The following is a 21,092-nucleotide window of genomic DNA, read 5'->3' as shown; positions in this document are numbered from 1 at the left end:
TATTGGAAACATTCAGTTCATGTTCACAGTCAACATCCACGAGCCAGGGATTTTCTGAATTACTCGAGATGCTATCTCTGACTTACCCCCGGGGGCTGCTTTCTGAGAATATCCCTGACTTGCTCCGGCTCGACTCCGAGCTGCAGCCAAACCTGGTGGGACAGCGAGAGCTTGTCGAAGAGACTGAGCTTGCCTCGGGACAGCAGCTTGCTCTGATCTTCTTCCTCCTCCTCCCAGGAACTCTGATATTCTCCATTGCACAGTTGCTTCCGGGGGCTGTGGGGACTGAAATAACGTTCAATTACTGTGTGTTCGTCCGTGGCCTCCTCTACTGCCATGACGAGGGCGGTCTCACACTGGAGGAGCACTGGGTACCATCCAGCCTGACCACATGAACATCGATTTCTCTACCTTCTGATCACTTTCCCCCTCTTCTTCATTTCCTATTCTGGCACCCCCTTACTCTTCCTCTTCTCCCCACTTACCCTTCTCATCCCTCTGGTGCCCCTTCTCCTTCCCTTTCTCTCATGGTCCACTCTCTTCTCCTATCAGATTCCTTCTTCTTTAACTCTTTACCTTTTCCACCAATCACCTCCCAGTTTCTCACTTCATAGCCCCTCCCCCACCCACCCGCCTTCCCCCTGAACTGATTTCACCTATCGCCTTCTAACTTGTACTCCCACCCCTCACCCCACCTTCCTAATCTGACGTCTGTCCCCTTCTTTTCTGGTCCTGATGATGAAACATCGACCGGTTATTCCTCTCTGCCGAAGCTGCCTCACTGTCCGAGTTTCCACCGCAGTTCATGAGCGTTACTCTGATTTCCAGTATCTCTCGCGTTGGTGATCAGATTACAACAAGTTACCAGGGTGCAGGTGACCCTTCCCATCATCTGGTGAAAGAACTGGTCTGGTTTGCAGATGATACCAGGATAGGCGGAGGGACTGGAGTGTCACGGAGACAGGGAGTCTGCAGAATGTCTGGGACATATTAGGAGAATGAGAAAACGTGGCAGATGGAAAATGGTGTTGGGTGATGCCATACTGGGAGAAAGAATAATGGTGTAGACTCTTTTCTAAGCAGGGAGGGAATTTGGAAATCAGAGGTACAATGGGAGTTGTAGGACGTGTCGGTAGTGAGTAAGGCAAATGTAATATTAGCAAACATGAAGAAATCTGCAGATGCTGGAAATTCAAGCAACACACACAAACTGCTGGTGGAACACAGCAGGCCAGGCAGCATCTATAGGGAGAAGCACTGTCGACGTTTTGGGCCCTGACGAAGGGTCTCGGCCCGAAATGTCGACAGTGCTTCTCCCTATAGATGCTGCCTGGCCTGCTGTGTTCCACCAGCATTTTGTGTGGGTTGCAATATTAGCATTCGTTTTGCGGGGACTGGAATATAAAAGCAAGAACATACTGGTGAAGCTTTGCAAGGTGGTGGTGAGACTATATTAGGACGTTTGTGAGCACTTTGCGACCCAAGTGATGGAGGCGTGTCTCTACCAAAGGAGGTGTGAGGTGCTTCTTCTTTCCACTGGCCTGCAGGTCACGCTTGGGCAAGGTGTAGCACCTGCTCACCCCCCAATCAGGATCACGCGAAGCTAAGGGAGCAGATGGTGGATGGTCGTGTCACAAGTCCTGGTTACACGAACACTGATTCCAGGCAGACAATCTCTGAAGTGTCCCTGGTCCTCACCCTCAAACCCAAGGTGTAGCCACGGGCACTTGCATTGGTCCCAGTAACGCCTGCCTTTTCGTCGGCTACTTGGCCAGACCATGTTCCGAGCCTACACCGGTGTGACTCTGCAACTCTCCACTGCATTGGTGCTGCCTCATGCACCCACGCTGAGCTCATTGCCTTCATCGACGTTGCCTCCAACTTCCGCCCTGCTCCCAAATATACTTGGTCCATTCTGACACCTCCCTCCCTCTTCTCAATCTCTCTAACGTGCTGTTATTGCTGAAGTGCATCGAGCATTCTCTCTTCTCACTCTCCCATCAGACAGAAGTGCATGTACCACCTGGCTCAAGGACAGCTTCTTTCTCTCTGTTATAAGACTACTGAATGGACCTCCCGACCTCACAATTTATCTTGTTATAACCTTCCATCTTATTGTCTGACTTCACTTTCTCTGTAACTGCAACACCTTATTCTGCACTCTTTATTGCTTTCTTGTTCATTAAGGTCGTTACGTGTGATGTGGGCGATCGTGGCCTTATCCATGACCGCAATTGTTCTTGGCAAATTTTTCTGCAGAAGTGGTTTGCCATTGCCACCTTCTGGACAGTGTCTTTACAAGACGGGTGACCCCAGCCATTATCAATACTCTTCAGAGATTGTCTGCCTGGTGTCAGTGGTCACATAACCAGGACTTGTGTTCTGCACCGGCTGCTCGTATGACCACCCACCACCTGCTCCCGTGGCTTCACGTGACCCCGATCGGGGGGGGGGGGGTTGTGGAGGAGGAAGGTCTAAGCAGGTGCTATACCTTGCTCAAGGGTGACCTGCGGGCTAGCAGAGGGAAGGAGCACCTCATACCTCCTTTGGTAGAGACACATCTCCACCCCTCCACACAAAGCACAAGTTATTTGCTGCATTTCTTACATCACTTGGGTTGCCAGAGTAGCGACGCTATTGTAGCTCAGTATGTCAGAGTTCAGAGTTCAATTCCCATTGCCCACTGTAAGCAAGCTTGTACGTCCCTCCTCTGAGCGCACAAGTCTCCTCCGGGTGCTCCTGTTTCCTCCCACAATCCAAAGACATACCAGTTGGTAGGTTAGTTGGCCTTTGTAAGTTGATCTGTGATTAGACTAGGGTTAAACTGATGGGTTGCTGGGTGGCAGCGCGCAGTAGGCCAGAAGACTCTGCTCCATGCTACGTCTGTAAATCCAAAGCTCCCAACTTTTTTTAGTCCATGAACCAAAACCATTACGCAAGGGGACCATGGACCCCAGGCTGGGAATCCTGCCTCCAGCTCGAAATAAATAGATAATTCACAGCAGTACCTCATTGAATGTAAGGTGCATTCGGATGATTTGTAGTGGATTTAGAAGGTGCTATAGAAATCCAGGCTCCCCCGTGCATTCCCCCTTCAATGGAGTCCAATGGGCTGGACTAATGATCTCCTCATTGTGGTTCAGGACAACAAAACAGGAGGTGCGTCACGGCTGAAATGAATGTTCGATCAGGATGAATGGGCTGAACAGTCTATTTCAAGCAACGCACACAAATTGAAGAGGAACTCAGCAGGCCAGGAAGATTGTATAGTTTAACACGTGGCTAAGTGGTCGGTGTAGCAGGGAGGGCATAAGATTTTTGAATCATCGGGCTCTCTTCTGGGGAAGCTGGGATCTGTACAGACAGGACAGTTTGCACCTGAACTGGAGGGGGATTAAAACCCTAGCAGGAAGGTTTGTTAATGGGATTTAAACTAGATTTGCAGGGGGATGGGAACAGTTAGTGGAGAGGCTGTGGAGGCCGATGTTGGTCAGACCTCAAACAAATTTAGGAAGCAAAAGGTTGAGCCTGGTGTGACTAGTGCCCTGAGCTGTTTATATTTCAATGCAAGAGGTATCATCGGAAAGTTGGGTGGTGAGGCAGCTGGTTTACAAACGGGGGCAATATGCAGTGAGGAGAGGCTGTTGATAGGGCAAAATTGCAGTCACCTGGATGAATTGCAACGTAAAAGGTGGACAGAATTGAAAAGGGTGGATACAGGGCTGAAGTTGTGGTATCTGAATGTGCACGGTATACGGAATGGGGTAGATGAACTTGCAGCTCAGTTGCGGTCTGGCAGGGATGATGTTGTAGGCATCACTGAATCGTGGCTGAAAGATTAAAGCTGGGAGCTTAATGTCCGTGGGTACACATTGTGTCATAAGGATAGGCAGGAAGGTGGGGCTTGCTCTGTTGGTAAAAAATGAAATCAGATCATTAGAGAGAAGTGACATGGGGTCAGGAGGAGAGAGCTAAGGAACTGAGAGGGTAAAAAGACCCTGAAGGGAGTTGTATACAGATCCCCAAACAGTAGTAAGGATGTGGTCTACAAATTACAATGGGGAAATAGAAAATGCATGCCAAAAGGACAATGTTACAATAGTTATGGGGATTTCAATATGCAGGTAGACTGGGAAAATCGTGTTGGTGCTGGATTCCAGGAAGGGGAGTTTCTGGAGTGCCTATGGGATGGCTTTTTAGGGCTGGTCATGGTTGAGCCCATGAGGGAATCAGCTAATATGGATTGAGTGTTATGTAATGAACCAGAATTGATTAGAGAGCTTCAGGTAAGAGAACTCTGAGGGGAAAGTAATCATAATATGGTCAAATTTACCCTGAAATTTGATAAGGGGAAGCTAAAGTCATATGTATCGGTATTAAATTGGAGTAAGTGGAATTACAGAGGCATGAGAATGGAGCTGGCCAGAAATAATTTGAAAAAAAAGCACTGGCAGGGATGACAGCAGAACAGCAATGGCTGGAATTTCTGGAAGCAATTCGGAAGGCACAGGGGTATTCACATCCCAAAGATGGAAGAAGAGTTTTAAAGGAAAGATGACATAATGTGGCTGACAAGAGAAGTCAAAGCTAACATAAAAGCCAAAGTGAGGGCATATCATAGAAAAAATATTAACAGGAAGTTAGAGGATTGGGAAGCTTTTCAAAAGCAACAGAAGGCAACTTTTAAGTCAATAAGAAGGTAAAGATGGAATATGAAAGTAAGCTAGCCGATAATATTAAAGAGGATACCAAAAGTTTCTACAGACACATAAAGTGTAAAAGAGAGGCGAGAGAGGATATCGACGGCTGGAAAACGATGCTGGAGAGGTGGTAATGGGAGACAGGGAAATGGCGGATGAACTGAATAAGTATTTTGCATCAGTGTTCACTGTGGAAGACACTAGCAGTAAGGTGGAAGTTCCAGGTGTCAGTGGTTGTGAAATGTGTGAAGTTGCCATAATTAGAGAGAAGGTTCTTGGGAAACTGAAAATGTCTGAAAGTAGTTAAGTCTCCTGGACCAAATGGGGTGTTCCCCAGGGTTCTGAAAGAGGGGGCTGAAGAAATCATGGAGGCATTAGTAACGATCTTTCAAGAATCACTGGATTCTGGAATGGTTCTGGAGGACTGGAAATTTGCAAATATCGCTCAACTCTTCAAGAAGACAGAGAGTCAGAAGAAAGGAAACTATAGGCCAGTTAGTCTGATCTCAGTGGCTGGGAAGATGTTGGAGTCGATTAATATCTGGGTCCTTGGAAGCACACGATAAAATCGGCTATAGTCAGCATAATTTCCTCAAGGGAAGATCTTGCCTGACATTGTGTACTTGGATTTTCAGAAGGCCTTTGACCAGGTGCTACGCATAAGGCTGCCTACCAAACTAGGAGCCCATGGTATTATAGTGAAGATTCTAGCATGGATAAAGCAGTGGCTGACTGGCAGAAGGCAAAGGGTGGGAATAAAAGGAGCCATTTCTGATTGACTGCCAGTGATGAGTGGTCTTTCGATTCTTTCTATGTTATGCATCGATGATGGAATTAATGGCTTTGTTGCTAAGTTTGCAGATGATTACTTAGAGTGGTAGGCTTTAGATGTTTCAGAAAGGACAGGGAGGGAGGCAAAAGAGATGGGGCGTGGCACTGTTGATCAGAGATTGTGTCACGGCTGCAGAAAAGGAGGAAGTAATGGAGGGATTGTCTACGGAGTCTCTGTGGGTGGAAGTTAGAAACAGGAAGGGACCAATAATTCTTCTGGGTGTTCTTAATAGACTACTCAATAGTATCAAGGACATCGAGGAGCAGATAGGGAGACAGATTCTGGAAAGGTGTAATAATAATAGGGTTGTTGTGGTGGGAGATTTTAATTTCCCAAATATTGATTGGCACCTCCCTAGAGCGAGGGGTTTAGATGGGGTGGAGTTTGTTAGGTGTATTCCGGAAGGCTACTTGACACAGTATGTAGATAAGCCAACAAGAGGAGAGACTGTACTTGATCTGGTATTGGGAAATGAACCGGTCAGGTGTCAGATCTCTCAGTGGGAGAGCATTTTGGAGATAGTGATCACAATTCCATCTCTCCTTTACCACAGCATTGGAGAGGGACAGGATCAGACAAGTTCAGTTCAGGTGCCTTGAACATAAACATCAGCAGCAGGGGTTCCCAACCTGGGGTCCACAGTTGTCTGTTTCAGGTGCCTTGCCGTTCCGCGTGGACGATCATGTCTCTCCATCCATCACGGTCCCTGACCCTCCGAATTGTAGTTGTTGTTGCCTCCCCTGTTTCTAAACACAACGTGAATCCATCTCTCATTCTCACTCTCTGTTGGCCTCTGCTTCTTTTTCCTTCCAGCTTTCCAGTTGTAACTAAATGTTCCAATGTCTCTCTTTACAAGCTGTGTCCAAAGAATTTTGATTGCTGTTTTCTGATTTTTTTTTAAGTAATGTATGTTTTGTTTTCGTTCTCTGTAGAACCTCTTTGTTGGTGATCCTGTCCGGATACGATATGCATAGCATTCTTCTGGGGAACCACATCTCTGCTGCATTGATTCTTTTTCCATTGCATTTGTGATGGTCCATGACTCGCAGCCATACATTAATATAGGAAGAATGTAGCAGCTGGGAGTTCTAAGGCGATGTCACTTGCTGTTTTCTTGATCGTCAGGCCGTTTCTCATTTCTGTAAATGCTGTTCTTGCCATTGCTATTCTTGCTTTTATGTCTGTTTCACATTTGCCATCAGATGTTACCCATGATCCAAGGTACTTGAAGTTGTGAACTTGTTTCAGGATTTCATTTCCCAATACGATCCTACAGTCTGGGATATCAGGTTTCTTTGATATTACCATTACTTCAGTTTTCTTTTTGCTTAAGGTTAGGCCGAGTCTTTCACTCTCTGTGTTGATGGTAGATACTGGTTTCTGTAAACTTACTTCACTCTTTGCTGTCAGTACTGTATCATCCGCATAGTGGAGGTTGTTGATATTGTATCCTTCTACACTTATTCCAGGTTGGTCTGGTACGGTTCTCATGATGCTTTCACTGTACAGGGTGAACAGGTCTGGTGATAGAGCACAACCCTGTCTGACTCCTCGCTTTACTGCCTGATATTCACCAATCTCATTGTCTATCCGTATGGCTGCACTTTGTTGCCAGTAGAGATTGCTGATTATTCTTAGATCTTTTCCGTCGATATTAATATCTTCAAGCATTTTCATGATGATTTGGTGTTTCACTGTGTCAAAGGCTTTTGTGTGGTCAATGAAACAGAAGTATAGGTCTTATTGTACTTCTATTGACCTTTTGATAATATTCCTGAGAATATAAGTGACGTTTGATGTCCCCTTGCCTTCGATAAATCCGCACTGTTCTTCACTGATCTCTGGTTTAATTTTGTTTCTTACTCTGAGCATGATGATTCTAAGTTGAATTTTTGTGAGGTGGCTCATTAGACTCATTGTTCTGTGTTGTCCACACTCTGTTGCACCTGGTTTCTTTGGCAGTGCAATGAATACCGTCTTTAAAAGATCTTCTGGTACTTTGCTACTGTTGTATATTCTATTCAATAAGATTGTTAATTTCTGTACGCCAAAATCTTCTAATGCTTCATACAGTTCAACCAGAATGTTATCTGGTCCTGATGATTTCCCCTTTTGCATTTTCTTCGTAGCATGTTCCACTTCTTCTTCCAGTATTGCTGGGCCTCTGTTGTTATTGCCAATATCAAAGTTGTCTTCCTGGTCTTTGTCATCGTATAGGCCTTTGATGTATACTGACCATCTTTGCATTATTTTTCCTTTCTCCATAATTGTAGATCTGTCTTTTGCTTTTATACATCCTGTTGTTGCCCCGCTTTTCTTCCAATTTGTGACCTCTTTGATCTCGTCGTGCATATGTTTGCTGTTGTTGGTCTTCTGCAATTGTTCTATTAACTCACATTTGTCCTTAAGCCACTTTTCTTCTGCTTCCTTGCACTTGGTTGTTCTCTGTGCATGCAAGGATACGTGGGCTTCTTCGTTTTCATTACATTTTCTTCTTTGTTCCATAAGATTCAGAATTTCTTCTGTCATCCATTTCTTTTTAGCTTTTTTCTGTTGTTTGGGAATCAACTCTTGTGCTGCTTGTGTTATGCTGTCTGAGGTTTTCCCATTGCTGTTCTATAACAGTGATGTTTTGTAGAGCCTCAAATTTGTTCTTCACTGTTATTTGGAATTCATTTTTGATGTCACTGGTTTTTTTTCCAAAAGTCCCAAATTCAGCTTTGACTCTACTCGTGGTCTTTTAAGCTTTCTGAGTCTCAGGTACATCACGCTGATTATTGGTACGTGATCCCTGTAGCAGTCTGCACCTGGATATGTTTTGCATGATTTCAGAGCATTTCTATACCTTCTCCTTATAAGCACGTAATCAGTCTGGTTTCTGGTGTTATCCCCTGGGCTCTTCCATGTCCATAGTTTTCACGGGTGTTGCTTGAAGAGGGTATTACCAATTATATAATGATTTTCTGTGACCCATGTAGCTAGTTTCTCTCATTTCTCTCACCTATGCCGTAATGCCCAATATTGTCTTTGTCCCTGGTCTTGCCTACTTTTGTGTTGAAGTCACCTTGAATAATGGTGTTTTCTGAGCTTTTGCATTGTCTTAATGCTGCTTCTAGTTCGTCATAAAATTGTTCGATATTTTCTTCGCTGCTGTCTGCTGTTGGGGTATAAACTTGAATGATGTTAATGTCAAAAGGTTTTGCACATAGTTTCACAAGTAACATTCGATCTGATATTGATCTGATATATCCAATAGCCTTCTATTGATTTTGCATGTTCTTCATCTAACATAATTCCAACACTATTTTCATGTATTTCTCCTCCTGAGTAAATGATGGTATATCCCTCTGAGCTTGCTTTACCAGCTCCTTTCCATCTCATCTCGCACATTCCCAAGATGCTGATTTTTAATCTTTCCATTTCCTGTTTGATGTTGTCTAGTTTACCAGGTTGGTTAAGGGTTCTTACATTCCAGGTTGCTAGTCTGATCTTCTTTGCTTTTAATCTGCCGACAGTCGCTGGATGACGGTCGAGGTTCGCCTGTAGCACATGAGATCCTCCACCGGATGAGGCTCCTTCGGTGAAGGCTCTGTTCACATCTTTGTGCTGAGACCGTAGTTGACTTCAATGCATGATTGTACAAGGGAGGAACACTGAAGTGGTTTCCTGTTGCCTTCTTCAGTTGCAGTGTCCATACTGGACGGGTAACCCTGGCCACTTGATCAGCAGATTCATCTGCCCAGCGTTTTTAGTTTTACAACCATAAATTCCAATTTGTAGAATTTGCAGATTCTACAGACAAGTTAGGAAAGCGTTTAATTGGAGTAAGGGGAAATATGAAGCTATCAGGCAGGAACTTGGAAGCATAAATTGGGAACAGATATTCTCAGGGAAATGTACAGCAGAAATGTGACAAATGTTCAGGGGATATTTGCACTGCGCTCTGCATCGGCACGTTCCAGTGAGACAGGGAAAAGATGGTAAGGTTGAGGAATTATGGTGTACAAAGGCTGTTGAAAACCTAGTCTTGGCCTAAAATGTAAACTGCTTATTCCCCTGCACAGATGTTACCTGACTTGCTGAGCTCCCCTTGCATTTAGTGTGTACTGCTGAAGATGCCCAGTGTCTGCAGAATCTTTTGTTTGTAATAATTGTTCTAATTGTGTTCTTTCCTGTAAAAGTTGATTTTGTTTGTGTTTCTCTTGTGGGGCCGTGTGCCTGTGATCCTGCAGCAAGTAAGTCTTCATTGCAGCTGCACACACATGGACTCGTGCATTTGACTTGGCTTATTTATCAGAGAGCAACCAAAGCAAACTCCGGATTAAGAGATTTGAAATCTAAATTTGGCATACAAATAGTGTTAAATACGTCCTTGGTTTGAGCGATTTGCTTATCGCTTGTGGGTTCAGTGAGCTGCGTGACAGTGGGGAAGAGGGCGTGAAGCAGTAACAGAAGACAGAAATGATGAATTCTGACCAGCGAACTATGCTCCGCTACATGCAGCCTGCAGTCATTTCCTGTTATCATAAATTTAGATAAACTTGCACGAAGATATTCTAAACATTCCCATTAACCTTAAACTGCTATTTTCACAATGATATACCACTGCTGCCTAACAAGAAAGCCTTGCATTTGTACGAGAGCACCAGGACATTACAGAGAGACATGCATTTATACGAGAGTCCCAGGACATTACAGAGAACCTTGCATTTGTACGAGAGTCCCAGGACATTACAGAGAGACATGCATTTGTACGAGAGCCCCAGGACATTACAGAGAGACATGCATTTATACGAGAGTCCCAGGACATTACAGAGAGACATGCATTTGTACGAGAGCCCAGGACATTACAGAGAGGCTTGCATTTGTACGAGAGCACCAGGACATTACAGAGAGACATGCATGTGTACGAGAGTCCCAGGACGTTACAGAGAGACATGCATTTGTACGAGAGCACCAGGACATTACAGAGAGACATGCATTTGTACGAGAGCCCCAGGACATTACAGAGAGACATGCATTTATATGAGAGTCCCAGGACATTACAGAGAGACATGCATGTGTACGAGAGTCCCAGGACGTTACAGAGAGACATGCATTTGTACGAGAGCACCAGGACATTACAGAGAGACATGCATTTGTACGAGAGCCCCAGGACATTACAGAGAGACATGCATTTATATGAGAGTCCCAGGACATTACAGAGAGACATGCATGTGTACGAGAGTCCCAGGACGTTACAGAGAGACATGCATTTGTACGAGAGCACCAGGACATTATAGAGAGGCTTGCATTTGTACGAGAGTCCCAGGACGTTACAGAGAGGCTTGGATTTGTACGAGAGTCCCAGGACGTTACAGAGAGGCTTGCATTTGTACGAGAGTCCCAGGACGTTACAGAGAGGCTTGCATTTGTACGAGAGCACCAGGACATTACAGAGAGACATGCATGTGTACGAGAGTCCCAGGACGTTACAGAGAGACATGCATTTGTACGAGAGCACCAGGACATTATAGAGAGGCTTGCATTTGTACGAGAGTCCCAGGACGTTACAGAGAGGCTTGCATTTGTACGAGAGTCCCAGGACGTTACAGAGAGGCTTGCATTTGTACGAGAGCACCAGGACATTACAGAGAGACTTGCATTTGTACGAGAGCCCCAAGACATTACAGAGAGGCTTGCATTTGTACGAGAGCCCCAGGACATTACAGAGAGACATGCATTTGTACGAGAGTCCCAGGACATTACAGAGAGACTTGCATTTGTACGAGAGTCCCAGGACATTACAGAGAGGCTTGCATTTGTACGAGAGCCCAGGACATTACAGAGAGACATGCATGTGTACGAGAGCCCCAAGACATTACAGAGAGGCTTGCATTTGTACGAGAGTCCCAGGACATTACAGAGAGACATGCATTTGTACGAGAGTCCCAGGACATTACAGAGAGACATGCATGTGTACGAGAGTCCCAGGACATTACAGAGAGACTTGCATTTGTATGAGAGTCCCTGGACGTTACAGAGAGGCTTGCATTTGTAAGAGAGTCCCAGGACATTACAGAGAGACATGCATTTGTACAACAGTCCCAGGACATTACAGAGAGGCTTGCATTTGTACGAGAGCCCCAGGACATTACAGAGAGGCATGCATTTGTACGAGAGTCCCAGGACATTACTTTATTTCAGTGTGTGTGCTACAGAAAAGCATGGGAAGCAATTTACATAGAAAGCTCCCACCAACGCAAGGTGATTGTCATCACCTTCTAGGTCAAGGGGTATGTATTAGTGTGGAGCAGGGGTTCCTAACCTAGGGTCCACAGACTCCTTGCTTAATGATTTAAGTCCTTAGCATAAAACAGGTTGGGAACCCCTGCTGTTCCCTGGGTTTGCTGAGAATTTCACTCCTCTTTCCTCGATGTTATGTGATCATTCAGTTTTTACACTGGTTGGCCAAGCATTTTAATTCCCATTCCTATTTCCAGCCTGATGTGTCTCTGCGGGTGGACGGGGTCAATAACTCTACTGGGTGTTTTTTATAGTCTATCCAATAATAACAGGGACATCAAGGAGCAGATAGGGAGACAGATTCTGGAAAGGTGTAATAAAAACAGGGTTGTCATGGTGGGAGATTTTAATTTTCCAAATATTGATTGGCATCTCCCTGGAGCGAGGGGTTTAGATGGGGTGGAGTTTGTTAGGTGTGTTCGGGAAGGCTACTTGACACAATATGTAGATAAGCCTACAAGAGGAGAAGCTGTGCTTGATCTGGTATTGGGAAATGAAGCTGGTCAGGTGTCAGATCTCTCAGTGGGAGAGCATTTTGGAGACAGCGATCACAATTCATTCTTCTTTATCATAGTGTTGGAGAGGGATAGGAACATATAGATAAGTTAGGGAAACGTTTAATTAGAGTAAGGGGAAATATGAAGCTATCAGGCAGGAACTTGGAAGCATAAATTGGGAACAGATGTTCTCAGGGAAATGTATGGAAGAAATGTGGCAAATATTCAGGGGAAATTTGTGTGGTGTTCTGCATAGGTACGCTCCAATGAAACAGGGAAAGGATGATAGGGTACAGGAACCGTGGTGTACAAAGACTGTTGTAAATCTCGTCAAGAAGAAAAGAAAAGCTTACGAGAGGTTCAAAAAAACTAGGTAATGAAGGAGATCTAGAAGATTATAAAGATAGCAGGAAGGAGCTTAAGAAGGAAATTAGGAGAGCCAGAAGGGGCCATGAGAAGGCCTTGGCGGGCAGGATTAAGGAAAACCCCAAGGCATTCTACAAGTATGTGAAGAGCAAGAGGATAAGATGTGAAGCAATAGGACCTATCAAGTGTGACAGTGGGGAGGTGTGTATGGAACCAGAGGAGATGGCAGAGGTACCTTGCTTTAGTAGTATTCACTACGGAAAAGGATCTTGGCGATTGTAGGGATGACTTGCAGTGGATGAAAAGCTTGACCATGTAGATATCAAGGAAGAGGATGTGCTGGAGCTTTTGGAAAGGATCAAGTAGCATAAGTCACCAGGACAGGGCAGGATGTACCCCAGGCTACTGTGGGAGGTGAGGGAGGAGATTTCTGAGCCTCTGGCAATGATCTTTGCATCATCAATGGGGACGGGAGAGGTTCCGGAGGATTGGAGGGTTGTGGATGTTGTTCCTTTATTCAAGAAAGGGAGCAGAGAGAGCCCAGGAAATTATAGACTAGTAAGTCTTACTTCAGTGGTTGGTAAGCTGATGGAGAAGATCCTGAAAAGCAGGATTTATGAACATTTGGAGGGGCATGATATGATTAGGAATAGTCAGCATGGCTTTGTCAAGGGCAGGTCGTGCCTTACGAACCTGATTGAATTTTTTGAGGATGTGACTAAACACATTGATGAAGGTAGAGCAGTAGATGTAGTGTATATGGATTTCAGCAAGGCATTTGATGGCAGAATATAGTATTAATGGTAAGACTCTTGGCAGTGTGGAGGATCAGAGGGATCTTGGGGTCCGAGTCCACAGGACACTCAAAGCTGCTGCGCAGGTTGACTGTGTGCTTAAGCAGGCGTACGGTGTATTGGCCTTCATCAATCATGGGATTGAGTTTTAGAGCCGAGAGGTAATGTTGCAGCTATATAGGACCCTGGTCAGACCCCTCTTGGAGTACTGTGCTCAGTTCTGGTCAGCTCACTACAGGAAGGATGTGGAAACCATAGAAAGGGTGCAGAGGAAATTTACAAGGATGTTGCCTGGATTGGGGAGCGTGCCTTATGAGAATAGGTTGAGTGAACTCGGCCTTTTCTCGTTGGAGCGAAGGAGGATGAGAGGTGACCTGATAGAGGTGTATAAGATGATGAGAGGCATTGATCGTGTGGATAGTCAGAGGCTTTTTCCCAGGGCTGAAATGGCTAGCACAAGGGGTCATAGTTTTAAGGTGCTTGGAAGTTTTTTACGCAGAGTGTGGTGAGTGTGTGGAATGGGCTGCCGGCAACAGTGGTGGAGGCGGATATGATAGGGTCTTTTAAGAGATAGATAGATGGAGCCTAGGAAAATAGAGGGTTATGGGTAACCCTAGGTAATTTCTCAGGTAGGGACATGTTCGGCACAGCTTTATGGGCTGAAGGGCCTGTATTGTGCTGTAGGCTTTCTATGTTTCTATGTGTCAGTCCATGATCTCCTCTTGTGCCACGATGAGGCCATCATCAGGGAGGAGAAACACCTTAACTTCAGTCTGAAAGCATGAATTTCGATTTCTCTTTCTGGTAAAAATATTTCCTTCTTCTTCCATTCTTCACTCTAGCCTCTTACCTCTTCTCTCCTGCCTATCACCTCCTCCTCGGTTCCCTCCTCTGTCCCTTTCTCCTATGGTCCACTCTCCTCTCCTTTCAGATTCCTTCTTCTCCAGCCCTTGACCTTTCCTACTCCTCTGGCTTCACCTGTCTTCTTCCAGCTGTCCTCCTTCCCCTCCCTCCAGCTTTTTATTCTCGCGTTCCCCCCCTTCCTTTCAAATCCTGAAGAAGGATCTCGGCTCAAAATGTTGACTGTCTATTAATTTCCATAGATGTCGCTGGGTCTGGAGGGCCTGAGTTACACGGAAAGACTGAATCGGTTAGGACTGTATTCTTTAGAACGTAGAAAGCTGAGAGGCGATTTTACAGAGGTGTTCAAAATCATGAGGGGTATAGGGTAAATGAAAGCAGGCTTTTTCCATTGAGGTTTGGTGGGACTGCAATGAGAGGTCATGCATTAATGGTGAAAAGTGAGAGGATTAAGGGGGACATGAGGGGGAACTTCTTCACTCAGAGCAGTGAGAGTGTGGAACGAGCTGCCAATGTAAGTGGTGCACGCAAACTCCATTTCAACGTTCAAAAATACAACTGCAGATGCTGTGGATCAAAGAATACGAACACAACGCTGGAAGAACTCAGCAGGTCAGGCAGCATCCGTGAGAAAAGAGTAGCCAACGTTTTGGGCTGAGACCCTTCATCAGGCTACTCTTTTCTCACGGATGCTGCCTGGCCTGCTGAGTTCTTCCAGCATTGTGTACGTATCCATTTCAACATTGAAGGGAAGTTTGGATAGGCACATGGATGGTAGGGGTACGGAGGGCAGATAGATGGGAGTAGGCAGTTTAAATGGTTTCAGTATGGACTAGATGGGCAGAAAGGCCTGTTTCTGTGCTCTATGACTATGGCAAGGCAGGGCAGGGCTCCTTCAACAGTGTACTGAGGTGGGGCCAGAACATACTCATTCTCAAACACCCCTGTTCACTCTTCCCACCCTTATCTTGCCCTCACCTCATGGAAGCCCCGTGCAAACGTGAGAGGGTAGGGACCATCTTTCCACTGATTCCTTTCCCTGGTGTGTGGGGAAGTATGGGCTGTGGAATCATGCCTACGCCAGGGTCAGACATTGGCAGAGAAGGGGTATGAAATACTCTGCTGGGCAAAATGGCCTTTTCTTGTGCCATAAATTTTACACAGTTCCAAGGATTGAGTGTGAAATTTTAAGAGTTACCTCATCTGTTCCTTGGAGTTTTTGGGTTTTGGGCTTGATGTGGTCAGCATTTTCCTGGTCAGGTTAGTCTTCTAATCACGTGGTTGCCTTCCCTTCCAAGCCATGTTGTGTCGAAGTCCCTCCTGTGTCTCTCCACACGAGCCCAACCACCACGAGACTGAGGCACCTGGAAGCAAGGCGAGGCAGGGAACCAGCCACAGGCAACTTGTCTCACCGCCCAGAGTTGATAATCCAAGGGTCAGCAAGAAGCAAGAGACGATGGAAGATCGGGAGCACCAGCGAGTCCCGAGACAGACGGCTGTTGCAGAGCTAACAATTTCCGGGTCGCTTGATTTCTGCTCCTAATCCACTGGAGTCTAGGTCGCGTTGTGAGATCGAGTGTGTTGTTGGTTATAACAGTTCAGAAGTAAACCACAGCCCTTCTGTGGTTACCTCAGTTTGAGTTTTACAGAAGCCCTTATCCTCAGCCAATACGAGCAGAGACAGCCCAACTCAGTGACCCAATTTAAAGCTGGTTTCAGTCTAATTTTCAGGCAAGTTGCCTGAAACATAGAAACTTGTCCTCGAGAGGGGGAGGGGAAAGAAAACCCCTTATCTCACTCATATTTCATGATTACAGATGTGACTTTTTTTTCTGACAGTCCATTTCCCTCCAATCCATCCCTCACTCTCCCCCACCTCTCTCTCTCCTTCTGTTCCTCCTCTCTTTCTCACCCCTCACCATCCAATATCCCTTTCTCTCTCTCTCTCTCCCTACCTTCAATCCCTCTCTCCCTCTATAATCCCTTTCTCACTCTGCCTCCAATCCCTCTTTCCCTTTCCTGTTCCACCTCCAAACTCCCTCTCTCACTCCCTCCAATTCCCCGTCCCACTCTGTCCACTCATCCCTCCTTCCCCCAAAACCTTTGTCTCATTGACCCTGTTTCACTCCAATCTCCCCCTTTCTCTCTCTCTCCCTTCCCCTTCAATTTCCCTCTCTGCCTCTCCTTCAAAATCCACCCACTCCCTGTCTTTTTCTCCTCCCTCGCTCTCCTTCAAATCCCCTCTCCTTCCTTCTCCCTCGTCTCTTGCTTTCTTCCTCTCCCTCCATTCCCTTTCTCTCTCCCTCTCCCTCATTCCCTTTCTCTCCCTCTCCCTCCATTCCCTTTCTCTCTCCCTTCATTCCATTTCTCACTCCCTCTCCCTCCATTCCCTTTCTCTCTCCCTCTCCCTCATTCCCTTTCTCTCCCTCTCCCTCCATTCCCTTTCTCTCTCCATTCCATTTCTGACTCCCTCTCCCTCTATTCCTTTCTCTTCCCTCTCCCCTCTCTCCCCCTCCCCACCCTCCCTTGTTTGTCAGAATGGAACCGCAGTTCGCAGGTCATCCTCCGAAACAGAAAGTATGAAGCCAGTCAGGGTGGGGAGGAAACTATAACACATTTACTCACGGGCAGCCCATGATGGGAAAAGTTTGTAATAGAACTTCTTAGTCAAGCGCAGTGACCCAAACAGCAGAGGAGGTGGGAAGTGGTGAGTCCCACGATAAACGCAGTGCGCTGGACTGGTCTCAAAGGCAGATTTCAATGAGGTTTATGCCTGACTATAACTTCAAACTTTGGTTTCTCCTAAACTTAGTGGAATTGGCCCGGTACATCATGGGTAAAGCACTCCACCATTAGACAATAGACAATAGACAATAGGTGCAAGAGCAGGCCATTCGGCCCTTCTAGCCAGCACCGCCATTCACTGTGATCATGGCTGATCATACACAATCAGTACCCCGTTCCTGCCCTCTCCCCATATCCCTTGACCCTGCTATCTATAAGAGCTCTATCTAACTCTCTCTTGAATGCATCCAGAGACTTGGCCTCCACTGCCTTCTGGGGCAGAGCATTCCACATATCCACCAGTCTCTGGGTGAAAAAGTTTTTCCGCATCTTTGTTCTAAATGGCCTACCCCTTATTCTTAAACTGTGGCCTGTAGTTCTGGACTCACCCATCAGCGGGAACATGCTTCCTGCCTCCAGCGTGTCCAATCCCTTAATAATCTTATATGTTTCAATCAGATCCCCTCTCATCTTTCTAAATTCCAGTGTATACAAGCCCAGTCGCTCCAATCTTTCAACATGTGACAGTCCCGCCATTCCAGGAATTAACCTTGTGAATCTACACTGCACTCCCTCAACAGTAAGAATATCCTTCCTCAAATTTGGAGACTAAAACTGCACACAATACTCCAGGTGGGGTCTCACCAGGGCCCTGTACAGCTGCAGAAGGACCTCTTTACTCCTATACTCAACTCCTCCTGTTATAAAGGCCAGCATGCCATTAGCTTTCTTCACTGCCTGCTGTACCTGCATGCTTGCTTTCATTGGCTGATGTACAAGAACACCTAGATCTCGTTGTACTTCCCCTTTTCCTAACTTGACTCCATTTAGATAGTAATCTGCCTTCCTGTTCTTGCCACCAAAGTGGATAACCTCACATTTATCCACATTAAACTGCATCCGCCATACATTTGCCCACTCACCCAACCTGTCCAAGTCACCCTACATTCTCATAACGTCCTCCTGACATTTCACAGTGCCACCCAGCTTTGTGTCATCAGCAAATTTGCTAATGTTACTTTTAATCCCTTCATCTAAATCATTAATGTATATTGTATATATTAATGTACATTGACCACCTCTACAGGAAACGCTGTTGCAGGAAAGCAGCATCCATCATCAGAGATCCCCACCACCCAGGACGTGCTCTCTTCCTGCTGTGGCATCAGGTAGAAGGTACAAGAGCCTCAGGACTCACCCCATCAAGTTCAAGAACAGTTACTACCCCTCAACCATCAGGCTCCTGAACCAGTGTGGATAACTTCACTCACCACAATGAGCCTCAGGTCCCACACCAACAGATTCAGGAACAGTTATTACCCCACAACCATCAGGCTCCTGAACCAGTGTGGATGACTTCACTCACCACAATGAGCCTCTGGTCCCACACCACCAGGTTCAGGAACAGTTATTACCCCACAACCATCAGGCTCCTGAACCAGTGTGGATAACTTCACTCACCACAATGGGCCTCAGGTCCCACACCACCAGGTTCAGGAACAGTAATTACCCCACAACCATCAGGCTCCTGAACCAGTGTGGATAACTTCACTCACCACAATGGGCCTCAGGTCCCACACCACCAGGATCAGGAACAGTTATTACCCCTCAACCATCAGGCTCCTGAACCGGTGTGGATAACTTCACTCACCACAATGAGCCTCAGGTCCCACACCAGCAGGTTCAGGAACAGTTATTACCCCACAACCATCAGGGTCCTGAACCAGTGTGGATAACTTCACTCACCACAATGAGCCTCAGGTCCCACACCACCAGGTTCAGGAACAGTTATTACCCCATAACCATCAGGCTCCTGAACCAGTGTGGATAACTTCACTCATCACAATGAGCCTCAGGTCCCACACCACCAGGTTCAGGAACAGTTATTACCCCACAACCATCAGGCTCCTGAACCAATGTGGATAACTTTACTTGCCCCATCAATGAAATGCTCCCACAACCTACGGACTCACTTTCAAGGAGTCTTCATCCCGTGTGCTTGATATTTGTTGTTTATTTATTTATTATTACTATCTCTTTCTTTTTGCATCTGCACAGTTTGTTGTCTTTTGCACACTGGTTGATCACCCGAGCTGGAGGGGCCTTTCATTGATTCTATTATGCATGTTACTATTCTATAGATTTATTGAGTATGCCCACAAGAAAATGAATCTCAGGGTTGTCCATGGTGGCATGTATATACTTTGATAATAAATTTACTTTAATACTTTGGGAATTATAGAGCATGTTTGGGGTCTTGGAGACAGAGATTAGCTTTATTTGTCACATGTACTTTGAAACGTTGGTGGCGGGGTGGAGATACCTCTCTACCCGAGGTGGTGTGAGGCGCTCCTGCCCTCCGCTAGACTGCAGGTCACCCTTGGGCAAGGTATAGCACCTGCTTAGCCCCCCCCCCCCCCCGATCAGGGGCACGTGAAGCCATGGGCGAAGGTATGAGCAGCTGGTGCATTTCACAAGTTCTGGTTACGTGACTGCTGAGGCTGGGCAGACAATCTCTGAAGAGTATTGATAATGGCGAGGGGAGGTGGGGGTGGCGGTGGGGTCACCCATCTTGTAAAGACACTGCCCAGAAGAAGGCAATAGCAAACCACTTCTGTAGAAACATTTGCCAAGATCAATCATGGAAAGACCACAATCGCCCCTGTCATATGACACGGCACGTAACAATAAAGTCGAACGACACAATGCGTAACGAATAAACCAGCGTCAAAACATCCTTGGACATCAACAACCAATGCATCAAAGGGCATGCTGGGAGCAGGCCACATGTGTCACTATGGTGGCAACCTTGTATGTGCACGACTTACTAAACTCAATCCATACGTGTTTGGAAACTGGAGCATCCAGTGGGAAACCACACGGTCACAGGGAGAACATACCAACAGCAGCGGGAACGGGACCCCGGTGGTGTCAAGTGTTTTGCTAACCGCTACTCTACCCTGCCACCCACACCTCATTTGAAGTTCTCCCATCGATGACTCACAAGCTCCCTCTCCACCATGATCTTGTAAATGCTTTGCTGTACCTCATCGCCATAGTAACACTTCAGAAGAGCTTTAAATGAATGAGGGACAGGGGTGGTTTAGAGGCCAGGCCCAGAGTCTCAGCCAGGTAGGGGAATTGAGGGTTATGGGGAAAAGGCAGGTCAGTGGAGATGAGCTCATGGTCAGATCAGCCGTGATCTTAATGAATGGCAGAGCAGGCTCGATGGGCCGGATGGCCGACTCCTGCTCCTATTTCTTATGTTCTCATGTTTGAAAGCCAGTGACACAGACATAGGGTGTATGTAGACAGATGCCGGGCTAGCAGACCAGCACAGACCAGAGCCAGCAAGTTGCTCCATGCGGGCAGGAGGAGAGAGGGCTGGTGACCTCCCTGGTTACACAAGTCAGCGAGACTGGACTACAAGGTTTGGTTTCTGGTGTCCTGCTGTTGGCCGGTCCAGGGCTCGAGGCCTAGGGTTTGGTGACTGGCGAGCCCTGAGGTCAATACCGAAGATCGACCATTGCAAGTCTGGAGGTCGAGGCTGTGAAAATCCGTGAGTCCACTGGGGAAGTAAAAGGCCCAGCGTCTGTGATCCTGAGGCGACTGTGGGCTAGAAGCTGAAGACTGCCTGTCCCGTCCTGGGGTTGGAGGACTGTGCATGTTGGTAGGAGAGAGGAACCAGGCTTGTTTCACTGGTCACCCACTTAGTTCCGCTTCCCAATCTCCTTCCAACATGTCTGTCCACGGCCTCCTCTACTGTCGCAATGAGGCCACACTCAGGTTGGAGGAGCAACACCTTGTATTCCACCTGGGTAGCCTCCAACCTGATGGCATGAACACCAAATTCTCGAACTTCCCCCCCACTTCACCATTCCTATTCCCAATTCCCTCTCTCAAGGACTCTACCGAACAGACATGGAGGGCATCTTTCCAACAGTGGAAGAGGGGACAGCCTCAGAATAGAAGT

General features: G+C 46.5%; 1 protein-coding gene across 2 annotated transcripts in view; it reads right to left on the bottom strand.

Annotated features, from left to right (window-relative positions):
• The window catches only part of LOC132402289 (ras and Rab interactor 3-like), a 109,783-nt gene extending 92,501 nt beyond the window's left edge, over positions 1-17,282 (bottom strand). Inside the window, exons 1-2 of one of the 2 annotated variants that reach the window (XM_059985143.1) lie at positions 15,534-17,282; positions 87-285 (exon numbers count right to left, since the gene is read on the bottom strand). In XM_059985143.1, the coding sequence (XP_059841126.1) occupies positions 87-285; positions 15,534-15,583 (249 nt within the window). In that variant the 5' untranslated portion in view covers positions 15,584-17,282. Of the gene's footprint in view, positions 1-86; positions 286-6,161; positions 6,445-15,533 lie in introns of those variants that run through there. The other variant, XM_059985142.1, reaches the window with a different exon arrangement.
• Between the last annotated feature and the right edge of the window lie 3,810 nt (positions 17,283-21,092).

Source organism: Hypanus sabinus, chromosome 11, assembly GCF_030144855.1.
Source record: "Hypanus sabinus isolate sHypSab1 chromosome 11, sHypSab1.hap1, whole genome shotgun sequence".
Classification (NCBI taxonomy): Eukaryota; Metazoa; Chordata; class Chondrichthyes; order Myliobatiformes; family Dasyatidae; genus Hypanus; species Hypanus sabinus.
Note: the sequence above shows the minus strand (reverse complement) of the source record. Positions and strands in the feature narration are given on the sequence as shown.